Consider the following 23795-nt stretch of genomic DNA (forward strand, 5'->3'; position numbering starts at 1 on the left):
AGCACAGAGCCTGCTTGGGATTCTCTCTGCCTCTCCTCCACTCATGCATCCGCTCTCTCAAAATAAACATGAAAAAAATTTTTAAATAAATATTAACCAAAACATTAAAAACAAAGGTGGGGGGGCCCTGGGTGGCTCAGTCAGTTAGTTAAGTGTCCAACTCTGGCTCAGGTCATGATCTCAACAGTTCATGAGTTTGAGCCCCACATCTGGGTCTGTGCTGACAGTGCAGAGCCTGGAGCCTGCTTCAAGTTCTGTGTATCCCTCTCTCTCTGCTCCTCCCCTGCTCACACTCTCTCTCTCTCTCAAAATAGATAAAAATTAAACAGTTACCAAATCCACACTTCTATGAATATTAAGACCATCACAGTCCAGAGCTTTTTAATCGAAAAACCTAAGATGGATCTGGAGATTATTACTTTTTATGCACACACCGACACATTGAAGTAATTCCCACTATGCTTGGTTTTTCCACAAGTACAATAAAACTAATCCTCACTGACTTTCACAAATAAATGCCTCTTCCTGGAGTTTTCAGAAGAAACATTCTGTGCTATTTGGCCTTTAAGAAGGCAGGGTAGGGGAGATGCTGGGGCTCCTGGGTGCCTCAGTCATTTAAGTGTCTGACTTTGACTCAGGTCATTATCTCACAAGTTCATGGGTTTGAGACCCACATTGGGCTCTGTGCTGACAGCTCAGAGCTTGGAACCTGCTTTGGATTTGGTGTCTCCCTCTCTGCCCCTCCCCTGCTCACACTGTCTCAGTGTCTCAAAAATAAATAAACGTTAAAAAAAAATTTTTTTTTAAAGAGTAGGGGAGATGCAAGGAGTTGAGTTTCAACCTCCACCAAAGATTTAAAAGCTAGAAGCAAATGAGAAGATACCAGCCTAAGAAAGGAAAATCAAATTGCCAAGATTTATTTAACTTTTTCTTTTACAGAAAACACACGTACGTGATATAAATAGTGACACGTGGAATAAAGTACAGGGATCAGGAAGACAAATGAACTGGACAAGACTCTTGCATCAACACTGTACTGCTTCCTGATTTCATGTGCAGCATGAATTACATGGTAATGTATGTGCTGGAAAAATTAAAGGCAACATTCATTTAGATTTACCAAAACACCAGAGGGCATCTGAAATCTCATCTTTCTGTTGCAAAAGAATAAAGCTGAGCATACGTCCATCTATCCATTTACTCAAGGCATTTAATGTCGTAACATAAGAATGAATTAACACATGAGCTTTAATAGGCTGTGGAGGCAAAGTTTAAATTGTGTCTCCTTTCCCTCCTCGGAAAAAAATAACCAAATTAAAGCAGAGGTGCCTGACACTGGCTAGAAGACAGCATAATCACAGTGAATTCTTATTTCAAATCCCACAAAATGCAAAAACACAATAAAGGACTGCCACTAGTGTTTTGACCCAACAGTCACTCCAGATGTAATAATGCTACAAAACCACATGAGTTTTTAAGGTTCTTTCCCAGAACTCCAAACCAGCAAAAATGTCCCAAGTAAATGGTTGAGATCAAGAACCACCCTGATTTAAAACAATGTTTCTAAACTTGAATTCAATAATAAAGAGTATGGGCTCCCATTTTCTGTGATTATCCCAAGAGATTAAAATGACTAGTCTTCTGTTTTATCAGATGACAGCCATCAGGTGCCAGGTACACTTTGATAATAGATGCCTAACACACTGTCTGGTTCAGTAATGGGACTCAGTGTTGTAAGATCTGGGGTTCAGATAAGGCTGCTTAAGATCAAGAGGTCGGGGGAGCGCCTGGCTGGCTCAGTGGGAAGACCATGTGACTCTTGGTGCTGGGGCTGGGAGTTTGAGACCCACATACAGATTACTAAAAAATAAATAAATAAAATTTAGAGATCAGAAAGCCCTGAAATGGTCAAGTACACCTACTCCCTCATTTAGCTCCATAATCAAAGTTTATTACGAATAATAAACAAAGTCCTCCATATTTCTCAATACACAACCATCTGTGAAAAGACAAGTACCTCAGATACTTTATCCTTAAAGTGAGCAGAGCAGTTAGCTCATGCTAAACACAGATCCTCTGGAGGAGAAATAGTTGTCTGACCAGGTGTTTTGAAACTCTTTTTCCCAGGCAAAGCTGGCTTCCCTGTATTGCTGAGATGGAGACTTTTCAAAAATGTGTTTATATAACATCACATGAAAAATACTCATTTTCAAAATGAACAACATTCGTTTTTACGTCCCTTACCCACAGCATTTGGCACAGTGTTCCACAATGTATTGTGCTCTCACTAAAGATGTACCTAGAACAGAGGAAACCAAAACCAGGTTTTAAAAGGGATAGGAGCAGATATCCCCAAGGAATCCCTTGATCAATCATGACCTTTTTTTGTGCTCTATTACAGTAAGTCCTCACTCAGAAGGATTTTTTTTTTTTTTAAACATGCAAGGTGAGAAAAGAGACCATCAATGTATCACTTTGATTAGGAAAAAAGCTACTCACCATGGACCTCCATTATGGGACTCTTATTTTCCTGCAAAAAGTAGAAGGCTTTAGCCACTGTGAAAGACAGCACCTGGTTACTGCAGGTGTGGCAAGACATTTCACTGCAAATTCTCTACCCTGTAGTCAGACCACATGTGCCAATATTTGCCTTGGAAAGCAGTAACCAAGTATGGAGAATTAAATACCAGAAATCTTTAAAGCAGCAAGTGGAACCCCAATTTATCTTCACTCTCCAGTTACTGTTCTGTACTGTCTAGACCTATTTCCTCTCCAGCGCTTCAACCTCAGTCTGGAAATTCCATGAGAGGGATCCCGACAAGGAGGAGACTTTTTGTACGTTGACTAGCCATTTCTTTCCCTATGACTTCCTTTCTCTTCTCTTGGGATCAGTTCCTGTTGAAAAGCCCTTCTCTTTGAAGAATGAAAGATGAAAGCTCTGAAAAATCTCTTCATCCTCTCTGCAGATTACTAGATAATTACCTTTACAGAAATAAGGCACCTATAATATGACCCCAGATTGATTATGTAGAAACGAAACTGATAGGAGATTCTGTGTGGCTGCAAAAGAGCAGGACTTCCAAACATGAGCACAACTTTCCAGACACAGGCTGGGCCGTACCACGGGGCACTGCTGTGATGGTCTAACCCACAGCCAGAATGGAGGCTCTGAAGAACTCAAAGAAACACAGATAAAATTCTTCCTTAAAATAGAAAGTTACATTATCAGTCAGGTCTCTAGCCAACACCATCGCTCTGTCTTCCAATGTCTTCAGAGTCAAGAGAGGAAGTATGGAAGAGCTTTAGGTAAGAAGTTCAGGAACCCACGTTCTAGTCCCAGCTCTGTTACTTACTGTGGCCTTGGGCAAGCCACTTGCCCTTCCCCACCACCCCCCAAAGACTGTTTCATCATCTATAAAATGGGGACCAAACCACTTGTCTTGTCTGCCTCACACTGTGACCGTGAGGACCAAACGAGATCATGTGAAAGTACTTTGTAAACAGTGAAATACTGCATGTAAAGTAACAGTATATACTCATTACACTTTAATTAAGTCCTTATCATTGCCTATTTGACTAGAAGTGCCCCATGCAGAATGTGCTTTGCAATAGATAGACTCAAAAATACGTGCTGTAAATATACAGTGGCCTTTTCCACTAGGGTTCTTTAAAAAAGGGGGGTGGGGGTGGGAATTCATCAATAGCCTCAAAATACATTACTTAAAAATGTGAGGTCATCCAAACCTACCTACCAAGTGATCAAATTAATTTTCCCCAAATATGTCCTATACAGTTATGGTCTACTCTGCTGATGCTTTTATACAGAAAAGTCTGGAATTCAAGAAACAGCATGCGAAAACTTAACACAGTTTGTTGTATAGGAAATAAACTGAGAATAAGAGGCATCCTACATAATGAAATTAGGTTACAGTTCCTCAAATGGTTGCCTTTTTCCTGAGATATCTCCAGGACAGGGTCCTCGTCCTGTGAAGTGCTTTAGAGAAGCTTAGTCCTGCACGAGGTGAAAAGGACATGTAGGTTGGCAATTAGGCTGTGCTCATTTTCAGCACTAGGACTTGGGTAAGGTCTGCTAAGAGCTGCCAAACAGCTTTGGTGGAGAAGCCTGTGTGGCCCAAAAGAGGCTTGCTAGTTCTCAGATGCCAGGCCAAAGTATGGAGAGAGAGTTTAATGCAGCCATCCAGTTCAAGGATTTTCAATTCTTCCTGTAAGGTGGCTCTGCTCTTCTCCGGTCTAGTAAATATCGAACAGAAGAAAAACAGTAAGATGTAGAGCAACATACCTACCAGACGTTAAGGCCTTTTCCTGCCTAGCTGCAAAAAGTTCACATGCAGAACAGAGACACAGCAAGACGTGAATGGGAATTACTTCGACCAGCCCAAAGCACCCAGATTCTAGAATCCTGTGTCAGACAGCCTTTATTACAAACGTTACAAATGATGATGTGGAGGGTGTCCTGTCAGTGCAATCACTAGTTAACAGGATGGTCGTCCTTTGGGGTCACAGGCGTGTTGCTAACCTCCACTTTTCTTCCTGATTTGCTTTGCTTTCCGGGGTTTGAGGATGGTGTAGTTTGCATACGCTGTATACTGATCTGACAGGAAGGGGACATAGAATGCCCGCAGCAACTTTGAAGATCTGAAAAACAAGAAAGAAGAAAAAAGAATTCTATCGTTTGAGAGAATTTACTAGCAGTGTTGAAAATGATGAACAGAAGTTAACTAAACAGGGTGGTGAGGATCATATCCTGTATATGCAGCAAAGAAAAACCTGTCCTTTAACTACTAGATCATGAACACAGACTTAATCAAGACCAAGTACCTTGTTACCAACACTGAAAAGACAGTGCCCCTAATAAGCCACAGAATATCCTTCAGAACAGCCCGAGGCCTTCCCTTTGCAGAGAATACGCCATAGAAAAGCTCCAGGTCAATCAAAGGACTGCTATTACTGGAATAAATTCTTAACACCCAAATGGTTTCTGCCTTCTGCCAAATGCCCAAATGATTCTGATTCCAGTTCTAAGTTTCCCTAGAGAGAGAAAGAAAACTACGTGCTGGGCTTCCTGTGCACAGTGTGCCGGCAATGCCTGAGTCAGAGAGGGAGTGTCCCCACAAGCTCGTGTCCCCGGCAGGCTGGAATATGCCCACTCGTGACTAAAACATACAAATAGCTCCAAACCTGAATTTCTCACGAGCTTCTAAAGAATGTGAAAAATGCCTCACATCACTGAGCACTCACTATTGGACAAGCACTGGAAAAAGTGCTCACACTTCTTGAGATATTTAATCCACCCAATTACCCCAGGAAGAAAGTGATATTATCCCTACTTTATAGTGGGCAGCTGAGGCTCAGGCAGACGGATTTGCTCAGGGTCACACCGTAAGTGATGGAGCCCTCACTCAGACCCAGATCTGATTACGGATTATGCACTTTTAACCTGCACCAGGGCATATCCCACATCCCAGAAACGGGCTGACCAAATTCATCACTTCCTAGAAAATGTGGCAGTGATAGTTTCAAATTCTATATGAAGTCTTACTTCTTGACATTGCTTCTGGAGTCTGAAAATCAAAAGTTGGCCCAGTTACCGCCACCCTAAATGAGGCAGCTGAAGAGTGCTCCGCTGGCAGTCCTCTTCCAGACTCTAAACTTGTAAATGTCATGTCAACGTGGCATTTGTACTGGCAGCCTGCCCCTGGGTTTGGCAGACTCCCACAGTGCCTGCACACAATGATATCGTGCTTGGCATACACACCTCGTAGATTCTCCCCAAATGGGACGCTGGCAGTGCTCGGTGCTCAACAGAGACGTGCTTGACTTCAACAGCTAACAGTTCGAGGGCTTTGATAGAAAAGAGACTTAGAAGAGAGACACCCGAGATAAAGCGGGCCTGCTAACAGAACGAACAGGAGGGGGGGGGGCACCCACCTCTGTCAGAAAGCAGCTAGTTTATTCTTTCTGCCCATGCTGCACAGATAGGGGGAAGGTCAGAACAGAAAGCCATAAGCCAAAGCAAACTCCTGTGAGCTTAAGTGTAGTAAAGACACGCTAAGACTAATTAAGTGTCATTTCCGTTCCAGTGGACTCTGCAATAAGAGCTCTGTGAGCACAGTCCACGTGTATTTCCGGCCAGCTCAGTCCTTCAGGCTCCAGGAGAACATTAGGGCTGCTGGGCCCACTTTGAGTTTTTCACTTTCTTTTCTGAACAATTCCTTACTATGTGGGAAGGCTGTTATTTCATGATTTTGTTTTAGAGTCTTCCTAAGAACAAAGAGAAATTATACTTATTTTTAAAAATAGAATAAAACCAATTCTACCTTGTAATTACATACAGGTCCACTGCAACCTTTGATAAATTTAAGCTGTATTATAGGATCTTGGTAGGGGTTTTTTTTTCCCCTCTATCTCATGTTATTTGCAACTTTTTTTTTTTTAAACAAGTAAGACAAAGGAAAATGATGAAATCACCAAAAAGGATGATACAAAAATAATCACTATTGCATCATCCTGCAATTTTCTCACTGCATTACCCAAATTATTGTATCATCTTTCAATGGGGTAGAAAGACCTGAGACGCCATCTTGGTAGTCTGCTTTTAGCTTTCTTTGAACACAGATGAGAATTGAGAATCTTAAAATTTTCTGTCCATAAGGGTAATAAGAAGACAACAGACAGAGGGAGACATGTCACAATCATTAGACAAATCAGAAGATGGACGCAAAGAGACAAAGGGCAGCAGCACCTGCAATGCTATCGTGGGTGGGGACACTGACCCTAAGTAAAACTTGAGCCTCTTGAGTCTTCAGATGACAACATACTATACAGTATCTAAGGAGGAATCTTCTCAAACTCAAGAACTGATGAGTGAGCAATAGATCTCTCAGAACAAAAAGAAAACAAGGGACTCTCATTCACTTAGTCATTCCACAGGAAGGACTTATTCAATATTTTGCAACGAAAACCTGCTGGACCATCCTGGTATGCTAAAAGGGTGCAGGATGAGATTCTTTCATCTTTTGTGCCGGGGTCCAAATTTTACTTGATACAGCTCATAAATGGACAAACGCCGAAGACAGGTTAGTATACAAAGGTGACTGGAAAGTATAGATGAGAAACAAACGTGCAAATTCAATGGATCATTTGACGTTTAATAAATTCAAGAATGAAAATGTCTGAATTATGGAGCCAAGAACATAGCTATACTCTCTTTAACAAAATTATGAGCCATTAAAGATTTAAAAAATTCTAGTGTTACGTTGTGATGATGCAAGAGTGAGAAGAACCAGGAGTACTAAGTTAGAACCTACTGGAGGTAGATTTAAAGTCGGGAACCAGTATTTACAAGATGGATATATTCCAGGTTCACGCATGACAAATGCTTTCAGAGACCTCCATTTCAGGTGTGTATCTATCTAGGTACATCTATTCCAAACGAGGAGAACCTGGAACCAAGTGTCAGGGTCGCTGTGTTTAAATTATTAAGATTTTAAATGAAGAATTTATCTATCCTCTTACTCTTATTTACATAAGCTATTTATAAAATAAACTAAAAAATGTAAAAAATGAAAAGTGTCTATTGAGCCAAGACAGTACACGGTGATGGAGTATTTTTCTTGGTGTGCTGATAGGTCATGCCCAGAAATTCTAAAAGAGATCTTGGGCCATCAGTGGGACATCACCAAAAACACTGACTGCCCTGAAATAGAAGAAGGGCCACTGTACATGACTGTTGAATGCAAAAGGCATTGAGAAAAGGTAAAAAGATAAAGGAGATTGGGACAAAATGTTTGTAATACATCTGAGAGGATTAGTAGCTAGAGTATGTAAAGCATTCCTGCAGTCAAGGATAAATGACTCCGTGAGGAAAAATGACCAAGAATATGAACAAAGAAAAGAAACATAAATGGCTAACTATATATAGAAAGTAATATTCAATTTTACCGGTAATGAGGGAAATGTAAATTTAGGCACAATTTTTCAATAATCAGGTTTGCATGAATCAAAAAGTCTAGTAGCATCAAATAATCAAACACCGGTGAGGATTTAGGAAATAGATACTGTCAAAGTGAAACCTGCAAAGCCACTTGGAAAGGCAATTTTAACAATATTAAAACAAAAAACTATGCAGTCCCTATGAAAAGGGTTTTATCTTATACTTTATGCCATACTGCTTTTTTAACAACCTACTTTGTTTTCCATTTGTTACAACAGAAACTTTACAACATATACAACAGTAGGCGAAACATACTACATATAATAGTTTTTAAAAACCAGTAGACAGATTTTTAAAATAAATATCAAATCCTTAAACAACAAACAAAAAAAATCCTATGTGCTTATTATGTGTAGGGCTTTGGGTACTGTCCCTGAGCACACCAAAGTTTCTGTTCTCAAAGAGCTAGTGATCTACGTGGAAGAGACAATATAAATGATACGTAACCATGGCACAGCATTTCCTAAACAAAAAAAGGTGATACCAAAGTTCAAAGTGATAATAGACACAGTGAGAAGCGAGGACAAACACTGAGGAATGCATGGGTATGGATTGCATGGGTATGGATACACACTTACTGTATCTTAATTCATTTCACCCATCCAGCATTTCCAAGATATACTAAACAGAAAGGCAACTTGCCCTTTCATAACCAAATCTACAGCTCTTTTAGGTTAAATGCTCTGTCCACTCAGCACCAGCCAGAAAATGGCTTGAATAAAATCCAAACTCTTTCTCATGGTCTACAAAGGCCCAGGAGATCTAGCCCTCACTTACTTGCCCCACCTCACCTTGCCCATTTCCCTCCTCACCCACTACACTCCCACCATGCCAGCCGCCTCTCCGTCTCTCCCTACCCTATAGCCTTCACATGCGTTCCTTCCTCTCCCTCGAACACTCTTCCACCCTCTTCTTCTCATGATTAAGTCCAACTCAATTTTCATTCCTCATCTTAGAGGCAACCTTTGAGAGGTCTCTTTTATATATATATATATATATTTTTTTTTTTTTTAATTTACATCAAGTTAGTTAGCATACAGTGCAATAATAATTTCAGGAGAATCCAGTCTTTCACACCTTATGTATAACACTCAGTGCTCATCCCAACCAGTGTCCTCCTTAATGCTCCTTGCCCATTTAGCCCATCTCCCAAACCCACAATCCATCCAGCAATCCTCAGTTTGTTCTCTGTATTTAAGAGTCTCTTATGTTTTGTCGCCTCCATGTTTTTATATTATTTTTGCCTCCCTTCCTTTCTGTTCATCTGTTTTCTATCTTAAATTCCACAGGAGTGAAATCATATTTGTCTAACTTCACTTAACATAACACACTCTAGTTCCATCCACGTTGTTGCAAATGGGAAGATTTCATTCTATTTGATTGATGAGTAATACTTCATTGTATATTTATATACACATCTTCTTTATCCATTCAATCTGTTGATAGACTTTTGGGCTCTTTCCATACTTTGGTTATTGTCAGTAGCTCTACTATAAACACTGGGGTGCATGGCCCCTTTGAAACAGCACACCTGTACCCTTTGGATAAATACCTAGTAGTGCAATTGCTGGGTCACAGGGTAGTTCTATTTTTAATTTTTTGAGAAATCTCCATACTGCTTTTACAGAGTGGCCACACCAGTTTGCATTCCCACTGGCAAAGCAAAAGGGTGCCTCTTTCTCCGCATCCTCGCCAACATCTTCATTGCCTGAGTTGTTAATTTTAGCCATTATGACTGGTGTGAGGTGGTATCTCATTGTGGTTTTTGATCTGTATTTCTATGATGAGTGATGTTTACCCTTTTTTCATGTGTCTGTTAGCCATCTGGATGTCTTCTTTAGAAAAGTGTCTATTCATGTCTTTTGCCCATTTCTTCACTGGATTACTTGTTTTTTGGGTGTTGAGTTTGATAAGTTCTTTATGTCATTTTCAAATATCTTCTTCCATTCCATTGGTTGCCTTTTAGTTTTGCTGATTGGTTCCTTCACCATGCAAAAGTTGATCATCTTGATGAGGTCCCAATAGTTCATTTTTGCTTTTGTTTCCCTTGCCTCTGGAGACATGTTGAGTAAGAAGTTGCTGCAGCCAAGGTCCAAGAGGTTTGTGCCTGCTTCCTCCTCTAGAATTTTGATGGCTTCCTGTCTTACATTTAGGTCTTTCATCCATTTTGAGTTTTTGTGTATGGTGTAAGAAAGTTGTCCAGGTTCATTCTTCTGAATGTCGCTGTCCAGTTTTCCCAACACCATTTGCTGAAGAGACTGTCTTCATTCTATTGCATATTACTTCCTTTGTCAAACATTACTTGGCCATACGTTTACACGTCCATTTAAGAGTTCTCTATTCTAGTCCATTGATGTAAGAGTCTGTTTTTATGCCAATACCATACTATCTTGATGACTACAGCTTTGTAGTACATCTTGAAGTCTGGAATTGTGATGCCTCCAACTTTGGTTTCCTTTTTCAGGATTGCTATGGCTATCTGGGGTCTTTTCTGGTTCCACACAAATTTTAAGATTGTTTGTTCTAGCTCTCTGAAGAATGCTCATGTTATTTTCATAGGGATTGCATTGAATATGTAGAATGCTTTGGGTAGTATCAACATTTTAACAATATTTGTTCTTTCAATCCATGAGCATGGAATGTTTTTCCATTTTGTGTGTGTGTGTGTGTGTGTGTGTGTTCTTCAATTTCTTTCATAAGCTTTCTACAGTTTTCAGTGTATAGGTTTTTCACCTCTTTGGTTAGGGTTATTCGTAGGTATTTATGGTTTTTGTCACAAATGTAAATGGGATCAATTCCTTGATTTGTTTTTCTGCTGCTTCATTACTGGTGTGTAGACATAGAACCGATTTCTGTGCATTGTTTTTATGTCCTGTGACTTTGCTGAATTCATGGATCAGTTCTAGAAGTTTTTTGATGGAATCTTTTGGGGTTTCCATATAGAATATCATGTCACCTGTGAAAAGTGAAAGTTTGACTTCCTCCTTGCCGATTTGGATACTTTTTATTTCTTTGTATTGTCTGATTGCTGAGGCTAGGACTTCCAATACTGTGCTGAGTAACGGTGTCAAGAGTGGACATCCCTGTCGTGTTCCCGACCTTAGGGGGAAAGCTCTCCATTTTTCCCCCATTGAGGATGTTATTAGTGGCAGGTCTTTTTTATCTGGCTTTTATAATCTTGAGGTATGATCCTTCTATCCCTCCTTTCTTGCGGATTTTTGTCAAGAAGTGATGCTGTCAAATGCTTTCTCCACATCTATTGAGAGGATCATGTAGTTCTTGTCCTTTCTTTTATTAAAATTTTTTTTTAACGTTTATTCATTTTGGAGACAGAGAGAGACAGAGCATGAATGGAGGAAGGTCAGAGAGAGAGGGAGACACACCATCTGAAAGAGGCTCCAGGCTCTGAGCTGTCAGCACAGAGCCTGACGCGGGGCTCGAACCCACGGACCGCGAGATCATGACCTGAGCCGAAGTCAGATGCCCAACCGACTGAGCCACCCAGGCGCCCCGTCCTTTCTTTTATTAATGTGATGTATCACATTGATTGATTTGCGGATATTGAACCAGCCCTGCATTCCAGGTATAAATCCCACTTGATCATGGTGAATAATTCTTTTAATGCATTGTTAAATCCAGTTGGTTAGTATCTCATTGAGAATTTTTACATCCATGCTCATCAGGAAAATTGGGTCTATAGCTCTCCTTTTTAGTGGGGTCTTTGTCTGGTTTTGGAATCAAGGTAATGCAGGTCTCCTAGACAGAGTCTGAAAGTTTTCCTTCCATTTCTATTTTTTGGAACAGCTTCAAAAGAACAGGAGTTAACTCTTGTTTAAATGTTTGGTACAACTCCTCTGGAAAGCCATCTGGCCCTGGACTCTGGTTTTTTGGGGGAGATTTTTTTATTACTAATTCAATTTCTTTATTGGTTATGGGTCTGTTCAAATTCTCAACTTCTTCCTGGTTCAGTTTTGGTAGTGTATATGTTTCTAGGCATTTGTCCATTTCTTCCAGATTTCCCAATTTATTGGCATATAATTGCTCATAATATCCTCTTATTATTGTATTTCTGCTGTGTTGGTTGTGCTCTCTCCTCTATTATTATTTATTTGGGTCCTTTTTCTTTCCGAACTGGCTAGGGGGTTATCAATTTTGTTAGTTCTTTCCAAGAACTGGCTCCTGGTTTCACTGATCTGTTCTTTTTTTCCCCCCCAAAGCATTGATTTTTGCCATAATCTTTATTATTGCCAGTCTTCTACTGGTTTAGGGATTTATTTGCTCTTCTTTCTCCAGCTCTTTAAGGTGTAGACCTTTCTTCCTTCTTAAGAAAGACCTGTACAGCTATATACTTCCCTCTTATGATCGCCTTTGCTGGATCCCAGAGGTTTTGGGCTGTTGTGTTACTTTCATTGCCTACTTTTTAATTTCCTTTTTAATTTCTTGGTTAACTCATTTTCTTCAGTAGGATTTTTTAACCTCTAAGTATTTGTTGTCTTTCCAAATGTTTTCTTGTGGTTGATTTCGAGTTTCATGACACTGTGGTCTGAAAATATGCCCGGTATGATCCTGATCTTTTTTAATTTGTTGAGAGCTGATTTGACCCAGTATGTGATCTATTCTGGAGGATGTTCCATGTGAACTTGAAAAGAATATGTATTCTGTTGCTTTAGGATAAAATATTCTCAATACAACTGTTAAGTCCATCTAGTCCAGTGTGTCATTGAAAGCCACTGTTTCCTTGATTTTCTGTTTAGATGATCTGTCCATTGCTCTAAGTGAGGTGTTAAAGTCCCGTACTATTATGGTATTATTATCATTGAGTTTATGTTTGTGATTGATTTTTATATTTGGGTCTTCCACGTTGGGAGCATAAGTGTTTACAACTGTTAGATCTTCTTGGTGGGTAGACCTCTTAATTATGATATAATGTCCTTCATCTCTTTTAACAGTCTTTATTTTAAAATCTAGTCTGATATCAGTATGGCTACTCTGGCTTTCTTTTGGTGACCATTAGCACGACAGATGGTTCTCCATTCCCTTACTTTCAATCTGAACGTGACTCTAGGTCTAAAATGGGTCTCTTCTAAAGAGCAAATAGATCTTGTTTTCTTATCCATTCTGTTAACCTATGTCTTTTGATTGAAGCATTGAGACCATTGGCATTTAGAGTGAGTACCAAAAGATCTGAATTTATTGCCATTGTGTTGCCTGTAAAGCTGGAATTTCTGGTGGTGTTCTCTGGTCCTTTCTAGTGTTTGTTGCTTTTAGTCTTTTTTTGTTTTGTTTTGTCTCATCTTTTCTCCTCTCAGAGAATCCCCTTAAAATTTCTTGCAGGGCTGGTTTAGTCATCACAAATTCCTGTACTTTTTGTTTGTCTAGGAAACTATCTCTCCTTCTATTTTGAATGACAGCCTTGCTGGATAAAGAATAATGGCTGCATATTTTTCCAATTTAGCACATTGAATATATCCTACCACTCCTTTCAGGCCTGCCAAGTTTCTGTGGATAGGTCTCCTGTGAACCTGATCTGTCTTCCCATACAGGTTAAGGACTTTTTTTCCCTTGTTGTGTAATTCTTTGTGTATTTTGTGAATTTGACTAAGATATGCCTTGTTGATTATTGGTTTTTGTTGAATCTAATGGGAGCTCTCTGTGCTTCTTGGATTTTGATATCTGTGTCTTTCCTCAGGTTAGGAAAGTTTTCTGCTATGATTTGCTCACATAAAAAACCTTCTACCACTTTTTCTCCCCATTTTCTGGGACTCAAATGATTCGGATGTTATTCCTTTTTAGTGAGTCACTGAGTTAATTCTTGTATCGTGCTCTTTTACCTTAGTTCCCCTTTTTTTTCAGCTTCATTATTCTCCATAACTTTGTCTTCTGTATCACTGACTCACTGCTCTGCTTCATCCATCATTACTGCTGTGGCATTCCAAGTGCATCTCAGTGATAGCATTTTTTAATTTCGTCCTGACTAGACTTCAGGACGAAGTCCTGAAGAAAGGGATTCTATGCTTTTTTCAACCCCAGCTAGTATGCTTACCATCGTGGTTCTAAATTCTAATTCAGACATCTTGCTTCTACTCATGTTAAGTCCCTGGCTGTCATTTCTTTCTGTTCTTTCTTTTGGGGTGAATTCCTTCATTTTGTCATTTTGGAGGAAGAAAAAGCATAAAAATTAAAAAGATTAAAAACACCACCAAAAAATCAAATGAAAGAAACTAGCTCCTAGGTATAGTTTGGTCTGGGTATTGAAAGAAGCTTGATTGCATAGAGGAAAAAAGGAAAGAAAAGAAAAAAAAAGTAAAAATTGTTTAAAAATTAAGAATATGTATACAATAAAATAGAATTAAATGAATTGGAGAAGGTAAAATAGAATAAAAAATAAATCTGCAAAAAATAGTAAAATTTTTTTTTAATTTATATAAAAATGGAAAATAAAAATGTTTTCTCTTTCTGTATCCAAGAACACACACACACACACACACACACACACACACACACACACACACAACATATGGACCAGTGAAAAGAATGAAATCTGAATGAAATTACATCCAGATTCCCCTAGAAGTCAAACTATGAAGCACTTTATATTCCGTACCCTAAGCAGGCAGAGGGACTTGTGGTGGTCCTCTAGGGCTTGCTTGGTACAGTTGGGCAGGGCTTGGTGTAGTAGCTCCATTCTCCACTAGGTGGTGCTACTTAGCTTACTGGGGTGGCTCAGTGTGGCACATGTGCCCATGTATGCACATGCGTGGGAGAGGTGAAAATGGCATCACCCAGCTTACCAGTCTCTAGCATCAGAACTCTGTGCTCTACCTGGCTAGCAATCAAGCACCCCTCATTTGTCTCCAGCTTCTGGCAACTCCCTGCTTCTATAGTGTCCATGTCCAAGCCATTAGCCTTCCAGGCAGCAGTGCCCTCATGAATTTTATCTCAGATGGGGCTGTTTCCAAACCCCTCACTTCTGAGGGCCCTGCGGCTTAGACCCTCTCCAACCCTCTAGGGGAGAGTCTCACCAAGAAATGGCCAGATGCCAGGTTGCCCCTGGGAACATTCCTACAATCACGCTGCTATAGACACTCAGAGGTTGTGGCTGGATGCTGGTTTGCCCCAGAATAAGTTTGTGCGTAGCAGCAGCATTTCAGGGATTATGGTAAACACACAACCTGCATCAGGTTTCACCACACCCTGGTGTTTTTTGTTTCAATACCACAATTGTATTCTCTGAGGTCCACTGGGACCTTTGCCTGTGGTGAGACCGTGCCAAATGCCCTCCTTGCAGGGTAGCAGGGGAACCGCTTCCCTCCGTGTGGCTCACAGACCCCTCAGACCTCACTGCCTGCTCCTGGGGATTTGCTCTTCTCACCAGGGGACAGCCAGGTATTGGGCTGTGGGATTCCCAATGCTGCTCTGTCCTGTATAGAGTCCTAATGATATTGAAACCCTCTCCTTCCTCCTTTCTCCCTTTCTTGTTCAGGCACTTATGGGTGCTTCGACTTTCTCTCCACCTTTCAGGGGACTGTTTTTCCTGTACTCTCCCCCTTCCCCTTTCTCTGTCCTCTGTCCACAAATACCACTCCCTACCCTCCACGGCTTCTCTCTCACCCTCTCACCTCTCCACACTGCATACCTGCTGAGTTCTTTGGCTCAAGTTATGCAGATTGTTGTTAACCTTCAGATCTATTTTCTAGGTGTGCAAAATGGTTTGATGTTGATCTAGCTGCATTTCAGGGATAAGAAAAGCCAAGAACTTCCATGCTCTTCCGCCAACTTGACACCCTCCTCAACAGGTCTTGAAACCATCCTAGGAAACCCTAGGTTTCCATTTCTATCAGTTAATCTCTTTCAGCGTACCTTATTTGTTTATTACACTCCTCACAATTTTTAATTATACATTTATTTGTTGGCTAACTTGTTTATTTTCTATCCTCCACACCCTCCACCAAAGATTTCTGGGACCAAGTCTGTTTTATTTACCAACAGTACAGTGTCTGGCATATAGTAAGTGCTGAAGAAAAAATGTTGAATGGATGGATGAATGGAAAGCAGGGAGGCAGCAAGATAGAAAGAAGAGAGTGACACAGGGATTTTATACAAATGAGACCTGACTTCAGTTCGGTTCAGCCACCAGTGACTGAGCACCATGTCAAACAATGGGTTAGAAAAACAATAGTGGACAAAAGATTGCTACTCTCAACAGGGAATTTAAACTCCAATCATCTGTGTGGTTTGCAATAACCATGTTGCCAAGGCCAAACATGAGTCTGACTTGGAAACATCAAGAGATCCACAAAGCATCTGATTGTGCCATGCTTCATCAGGGTACAATCCTAAGAAATTCAGCATCAAATTCTATCACGTGTTCAAGAAGTAAGAAGGCCTTTCTAGTTAAGCCTGAAACACAAAACTATATAAAAGATGGCGACTCTATATAAGTAGAAGCTAAGAAGAATCTATCATCAGAGATTGGTATTGGGGGAAAAAAAACCTTATTAGAAGATGAATCTTCTTTTCTCCTGCAGAATCTGCTTGTAGTCTTTAAGAGCACTGTCTACCTTTCATATCTACAGCCACTACTATCTTCTAGAAGATGAATAAACAGTCAATCTACACACCTCTGTATGTGTATAATGATTTTTTTTTTTTTACACTCAAAGACAAGTTGGCTTGAATTCTTCACTTCTAACACTATAGCTGCTGTTCTGAATTTCTTAAAAAATCAACAGTTTTAATATGTTAAGCATGACTGGGTCATTTTGAACTGTTTTAGTGTTGCTGGAAAAAGGGAAATCAAATTGGTTATTTGCCTTTGTGAAAGAAAAGAGCAGTTGAGCACTGGAATAATGTGTGCGTGTACACTCACAGACCTGGAAACAAAGATCAGACTGAAATACAAATGAGAACAAAACTAATGTCTATCAAAACTCCTACAACAATGTCTGTAATGATGTGAAACGCCAAAGTATTGCCCTAGGGAAGCACAGGAAGCATAATTTAGGGAGACACAAAATACGTGCCTCAGTCATGGAAGCCGACTTCCCCTCTCCCAGTGAGAAAGTCACTCAACCAATTCAAGGATGAAATAGACGTGGACAAAGCAATTGCCCGAATAGCATAATTAGCTGACAGCTCAGAATGTTTTCTAATTCAATTACCAGCCCTATTTATCAGGGCCAGGCCACGCTCTGCCATGGAGATTTCAATCTGCCCTTGCTGACGTCAATGGAAGACTGCCTGACAGTTCAAAAGGCATAAATGAAATGCTGGGTCAATTTTTCACGTTAAAAACAAAACGTCCTAGTCCTCAGATTTTCTCTTTTATTTTTATCTATCCATCCATCCATCCAAACATCAATATCCCCGTGAACCTATAGTCTAAATACATCACCAGTTCTTTTTTAAAGCTGGCTTCCTCTCTTGGTCTCCATCTCTTGCTCTCCTGCACTCAGTTCATATTTCAGTGACTGATTTTCTGCAGTAGAGTGGGCCATTCACAGCTATCTCTAGTTCTGAAGGGATCTCAGAATCCCATCAAGGTTTAATTTTAGCCACCCTCAACCTACAGTCCCATACCAAGCAACTTAAGAGCTTATCAAAAAGCTGGTATGCATCAAAAATGTAACAGTTCTGGGGCACCTGGGTGGCTCAGTTGGTTAAGCATCTGGCTTTGGCTCAGGTCATGATCTCACAGTTTGTGAGGTCGAGCCCTGCGTCTGGCTCTGGGCTGACAGCACAGAGCCTGGAGCCTGCTTCAGACTGTCTCCCTGTCTCTCTGCCCGTACCCCACTCACACTCTGTCTGTCTCTCTCAAAAATAAATATTTTTTTTAAATGTGACAGTTCTTTGATACTCTTAAGTAGGAAATGGGTTGAGGGACACTAATTTTAGTCAGTACTGCGGAGTAGACATTTATCTCTTTTCCCAATAAGAGAGATGGACACAGGAGTTATGTGCTGGGTGCCATACTCCACTAGAACACCAGTCTCTTGAAGACAGAACTTCATCTAAGTGCTCAGTCTCCAGTTTTTAGGATGGTACCACAGAAAGAACTCAGTAAATGCTCTTCTGTGGGTGAAAGAATGACTATGCCCTGCCTCTTAAATGTGAGCATCTACTCTCACTTCCCTCACTTCAGGCAATATTCATCTTCTAAAAGAAAAAGCAATTATCAAAAGTAATACAAAGCTTTTTTTTTCTCTTCTCTTCCCAAACAATTCAGTCCTAAAGACATCAGATTGGTCTCTACAAAGCAGGAGCCTATAGTAGGAGGGTGGGGGAGGGCAGAAGCTATGATGGCCCATGGGATGTTCCAGCACAACTGACATGTAGAGGGCATCCATATTAGCAAAGAAAACATTAATGCAAAAGGTCAAGTAACCTCTCCAGGTCTCTGTTAATGTAAGATTTACTGAATGAAACTTTATTTCCAGCAGGCATGTCCAACAGACCCTTGACACTCAATAAATAGATATATTCCCAGTTGCAACCTCCAAAGATCCCTATCATGATCTGCAAGTTCACTGAGACACAAAGTGTACTCACAGCACTTCAAGACTGGTGTACAACTGATTCATGGCCCTGGTCGGTCACTTGACATAATACCATAACCTCTTGATAGTCACCTTTAGACAAAAATTCAGAATGAGGGGACTGAGAAAGAACTGGTATTAGGCAACTGGCCATTTTCTGACCTTTAGTCCCACCAAGGTGCTGGGAAAATGCTCTACACTCATCTGTTTTCTGTTTGATGGCTACTTAGATATGAAGGCATTATATGCCACATGCTCCATTCTTGTGCAGAAGACACTACACAGCATTCAAAAATGTTTCTGTCTCTCCTCTTTGGACCTCCTTTGGGCTATTTCTACGTGAGAACTAGTAGGTAACATTGGAAGCCACTTTAGGTAGAGGATTATTCCAGGGATGCAAAGATGGTTCAATATTCACAAATTAATCAATGTGATATACCACATCACCAAAATGAAAAAAGCACATGATCATCTCTATAGTTGCTGAGAAAGCAACTGATAAAATTCGACACCCAATCATGATGAAAACTCCCAACAAAGTAGGTTTAGAGATAAAAATCCTTTGACACAATGAAGGCCATATATGAAGACCCCACTGCAAGGCAGAGGCCCACGTGGGGCTGTTGCTCAGCAGGCCCGACCTGGATTTAGGCCCAGGGCCTCCCAGCCGGGGATTCGGCACCTGCACCCACCCAGCTGCTGCCAGCTCTCGAGGTGCACTGCGGCCCCCACTGCAGCATTCTACCTGGGTGGCTGGGCGGTCCGTGGGCAGCAGTGAGGCCACGCTGACCGACTATGGAGGAGCAGCAGAGCACAATGAGCTGGAGGCTCTCGAGTCCATCCACCCCGACTCCTTTCACAGGCAAGGGTCTCTCAGCTACCCCCTCAAGCCCCAGTTCTGTTCATGTTCTCTCTCACCAGCAGTACAGCTGTGCTGTGAGGACAGGAAGGGGATGAGTGAAGAGCAGCTTGAGAGTGTCATTAACCAGTAGTATCAGAAAATCCACCGTTTCACCATTACTCTGACATCTGAGGCCTGAGAAAATGAAGACACTGTCCAGGCTACTCCTCAAGTTAACATACGGTTAAAAATACCTAGATGAAGCCCCTCAATGAAATAATCTCCCAAGAAAATCTACAAGACAATGATGGCTCAGACATTTTAACACAATTAGCATTACAGGCAGAAGGAAACCATGGTATGGTGATGATCTTTAGGGACAGCTGTGTGAGAAAAACTAAATGAAACAGATCAAATAAAAACCAGAAGAGGGGCGCCAGTGGGGCTCATTTAGTTAAGCATCTGACTCTTGATTTTGGCTCCGGTCATGGTCTCATGGCTCATGGGCTCCAGCCCCGCATTGGGCTCAGTACTGACCATGCAATGCCTGCTTGGGCATTCTCGCTCTCTCTCTCTCTCTGCCCCTGCCCAGTTCACATATGCTCCCTCTCTCAAAATAAATAAACATTTAAAAAGAAACTGGAAGAGAAGAAACAAAACAGAAAAAGAAGCAGACAAAGCTGAAAGGCAATTATTTCATGGCACTCCTGTTACAAATGAGAAGTTGGAAGGCCAAGTTTGATGCAGAACTCTTAGAAATTAAAAAGAAATGAATGCAAGGAGAATGAGCAGGAAAGAATAAATTAAGTGGGAAACAGCTATGTGAAACACTGAAACAGATCATCATCTTGACACATCTGATACCCAGTTTCCAGAAGATGCTGCAAGCAGTAGATGCGGATGAACCTCGCAGGAAATGGAGGACTTGGAGCCAGAGGATGACAAGGATGACAAGGATGACTCAGACTACAATCGTGCTGACCCAGAAGACACTGATCTGACAGACGAGTGGACTATCCCTAACTGCAGAGAGCCCAGACTACCACAGCATCTGTGGCTGTGCTGAGGTGTTGATCTTTTACTCTGAGAAAAAATACTTTTCAAGAGAATATTCATCTGATAGCTCTCATCATTCAGCTTAATAAACTGACCTTAAAGTTCAACAAAAAAAAAAAAAGAGAGAGAGAAAGAAGAAAAAAAAAACAAACCCACAGCTAATATCACTCTCAGTGGTGAAAAACAAAGCTTTTCCTCTAAGATCATGAACAAGACAAGAATGTCCACTCTCACCACTTTTATTCAACACAGTACTGGAAGTCCTAGCCACAGCAACCAGACAAGAAAAATAAAAGGCATCCAAATTGGTAAGGAAGAGGTAAAACTTTCACCATTTGCAGGTGACATGATACTGTACACAGAAAATCCTAACAACTCTGCCAAGAAACTACTAGAGTAATAAATAAGTTCAGTAAAGTGGCTGGATATAAAATTAATACCCAGAAATCTATAGCATTGCTATACACTAATAACAAAGTAGCAGAAAGAGAAATTAAGAAAATAACTGCATTTACAACTGCATCAAAAATAATAAAATACCTAGGAATAAACTTAGTCTAGGAGAAAAAGACTTATATCCAAAAAACTATAAAACCGTGATCAAAGAAACTGAAGAGGATACAAACAAATGGAAATATCTACTAGGTTCATGTATTGGAAGAATTAACACTGTTAAAATGTCCATACTACCCAAAGCAATTTACAGATTCAATGCAATCCCTATCAAAATGCTAACAGCATTTTTCATAGAATTAGAACAAAAAAATCCTTAAATTTGTATGGAACCACAAATGACCCCAAATAGTCAAAGCAATCTTGATAAAGAAAAACAAAAGTGGAGTAATCAAAATTCCAGACTTCAAGTTACACTACAAAGTTCCAGTAATCAAAACAGTATGGTACTGGCACAAAAACAGACACACAGATCAATGGAACTGAATAGAAAACCCAGAAATAAACCCACGCTTATACAATCTTTGGCAAAGGAGTCAAGAAAATACAATGGGGAAAAGACAGTCTCTTCAACAAATGATGCTGAGAAAATTGGATACATATATGCAAAAAGAGGAAGCGGGACCACTCTCTCACGTCATACACAAAAATAAACTCACCATGGATTAAAGATCTAAAACTGAGACGTGAAACTATGAAAATCCTAGAAGAGAGCACAGGCAGTAATTTCTCTGATATCAGCTGTAGTAACATTTTTCTAGATAGGTCTCCTGAGGCAAGGGAAACAAAAACAAAAATAAACTATCAGGACTATAGTAAAATAAAAAGCTTTTGCACAGCAAAGGAAATCATCAACAAAACAAAAGGGCAACCTATGGAATGGGAGCAGATGTTTGTTAATGATATATCTGATAAGGAGTTAATATCCCAAATATATAAAAAACTCATATAACTAAACATCAAAAAAAAAATTTTTTTTAAAAAGGGGCAGAGGACCTAAATAAATATTTTCCAAAGATGACATCCAGATGGCTAAGAGACACAGGAAAATATGCTCAACATCACCCATCATCGGGGAAATGCCTTATCAAACCACAATGACATGTCACCTCACACCAGTCAGAATGGCTAAAATAAAAAACACTAAAAACAAGTGTTGGCAAAGATGTGGAGAAAAAGAGATCATTATGCACTGTTGGTGGGAAAGTAAAGTGGTGCAGCCACTGTGGAAAATAGTATGGAGGTTCCTCAAAAAATTAAAAATAGAAATACCATATGATCCAGTAATTCCACTACTGGGTATTTACCCAAAGAAAACAAAAACACTAATTCAAAAAGACAGATGCACCCCTAAGTTTACTATAGCATGGTTTACAATAGCCAGGATATGCAAGCAGCCCAGGTGTCCATTGACAAATGAATGGATGAAGAACATGTGTTGCATATATACACAAGGGAATATTATTCAGCCATAAAAATGAAATCTTGCCAGGGCGCCTGGGTGGCTCAGTTGGTTGAGCATCTGACTCTTGATTTCAGCTCAGGTCATGATCCCAGGGTCATGGGATTGAGTCCCACATCAGGCTCTGAGCGGAGCATAGAGCCTGCTTAAGATTCATTCTCTCTCCTACTTCCCCTCTACCCCACTCACATACTCTAATTAAAAAAAAAAAAAAAAGTAAACTTCAATGAAATCTTGCCATTTCTGATGACATGAATAGAGCCAGAGGGTATAATGCTAAACAAATAAGTCAGTCAGAGAAAGACAAATACCCCATGATTTCTCTTATGTGGAAGTTCAAAAACAAATGAACAAAGGAAAAGAGAGAGAGACACAACCCAAGAAATAAACTCTTAACACTATCCAGAACACACTGATGGTTACCAGAGGGGAGGTGGGGGATGGGTCAAATAGGTGCTGGGGACTAAGAGCATACTTACTGTGATGAGCAGTGAGTCATATATAGAATTACTGAATCACAATCATATTGTGCATTTGAAAGTAATCTAACACCATGTGTTAACTATACTGGAATTAAAATTAATTTCATTTTTAAAAAGAGATGTGGATTTACACAATGGACTATGTTACACAGCCACAAAAAAAGGAGGAGACTGTTCCATTTGAGACAACATGGATGGACCCAAGGGGTACTATGCTAAGTGAAGTAAGTCAGAATGAGAAAGACAAATAACATATGATTTCACTTATATGAGCAATCTAAAAAATAAAACAAATGAATAAACAAAAAGCAGAATCTGACCTATAAATATGGAGAATAAACTGATGGATGCCAGAGGGAAGGTGGGTAAAGGGGATAGGCAAAACGAGTGAAGCTGAGTGGGAGATACAGGATTCCAGTTATGGAATAAATAAGTCACAGGAATAAAAGGTACAATATAAGGATACAGTCAATGACATTGTAATAGTGATGTATGGTGACAGATGGCAGTTTCACCTGTGGTCAAAGTAGAAATAACGTATGACCTTATCCAAGTGTGAACTTGTACACCTGAAAACTAATTTAACATTGTGTGCCAAATCAAACTAAAAAAAAAAAGAAAAAGAAAATGAAATTCATCAAATAATGGATAAATATTTTTCTGAGACCTTACTATGTGCTAGGAGTTACAGAGATTCAGTAAGAGTTGTGGTTTCTAACTCTCAAGGAACTCAGAGTTAAGACCTCTGATGAGACCAGCTGCTTGGTCTAAGCCAGTTAAAAGCAGTGGCAGTCCTGAAAGACTGTATATACTTTTCAAATCTGAGAGTCTCTATAGTATGGACTTGCAGCACCGATGGTCTGTACACAGTCTCTTTCTAGAGAACGAATTTCACAACAACGGGAAGCACACTCTCCGAGCTTCAGAAAAACACACACACACACACACACAC

At 40.2% G+C, this 23795-nt stretch overlaps 1 protein-coding gene across 8 annotated transcripts in view; it reads right to left on the reverse strand.

The window, feature by feature from the left end:
• Positions 1-901: 901 nt before the first annotated feature.
• ALG9 (ALG9 alpha-1,2-mannosyltransferase) overlaps positions 902-23795 on the reverse strand; it is a 101630-nt gene continuing 78736 nt past the window's right edge. For 4 of the 8 annotated variants that reach the window (XM_058690245.1, XM_058690241.1, XM_058690249.1 and 1 more), the window contains exons 14-15: positions 4538-4656; positions 3854-4251 (exon numbers count right to left, since the gene is read on the reverse strand). In XM_058690245.1, coding sequence (XP_058546228.1) covers positions 4047-4251; positions 4538-4656 — 324 coding nt within the window. In that variant the 3' untranslated portion in view covers positions 3854-4046. Of the gene's footprint in view, positions 2300-3853; positions 4252-4534; positions 4657-23795 lie in introns of those variants that run through there. The other 4 variants (XM_058690242.1, XM_058690246.1, XM_058690244.1 and 1 more) reach the window with 3 other exon arrangements.

This window comes from Neofelis nebulosa, chromosome 10 (genome assembly GCF_028018385.1).
Source record: "Neofelis nebulosa isolate mNeoNeb1 chromosome 10, mNeoNeb1.pri, whole genome shotgun sequence".
NCBI lineage: Eukaryota > Metazoa > Chordata > Mammalia > Carnivora > Felidae > Neofelis > Neofelis nebulosa.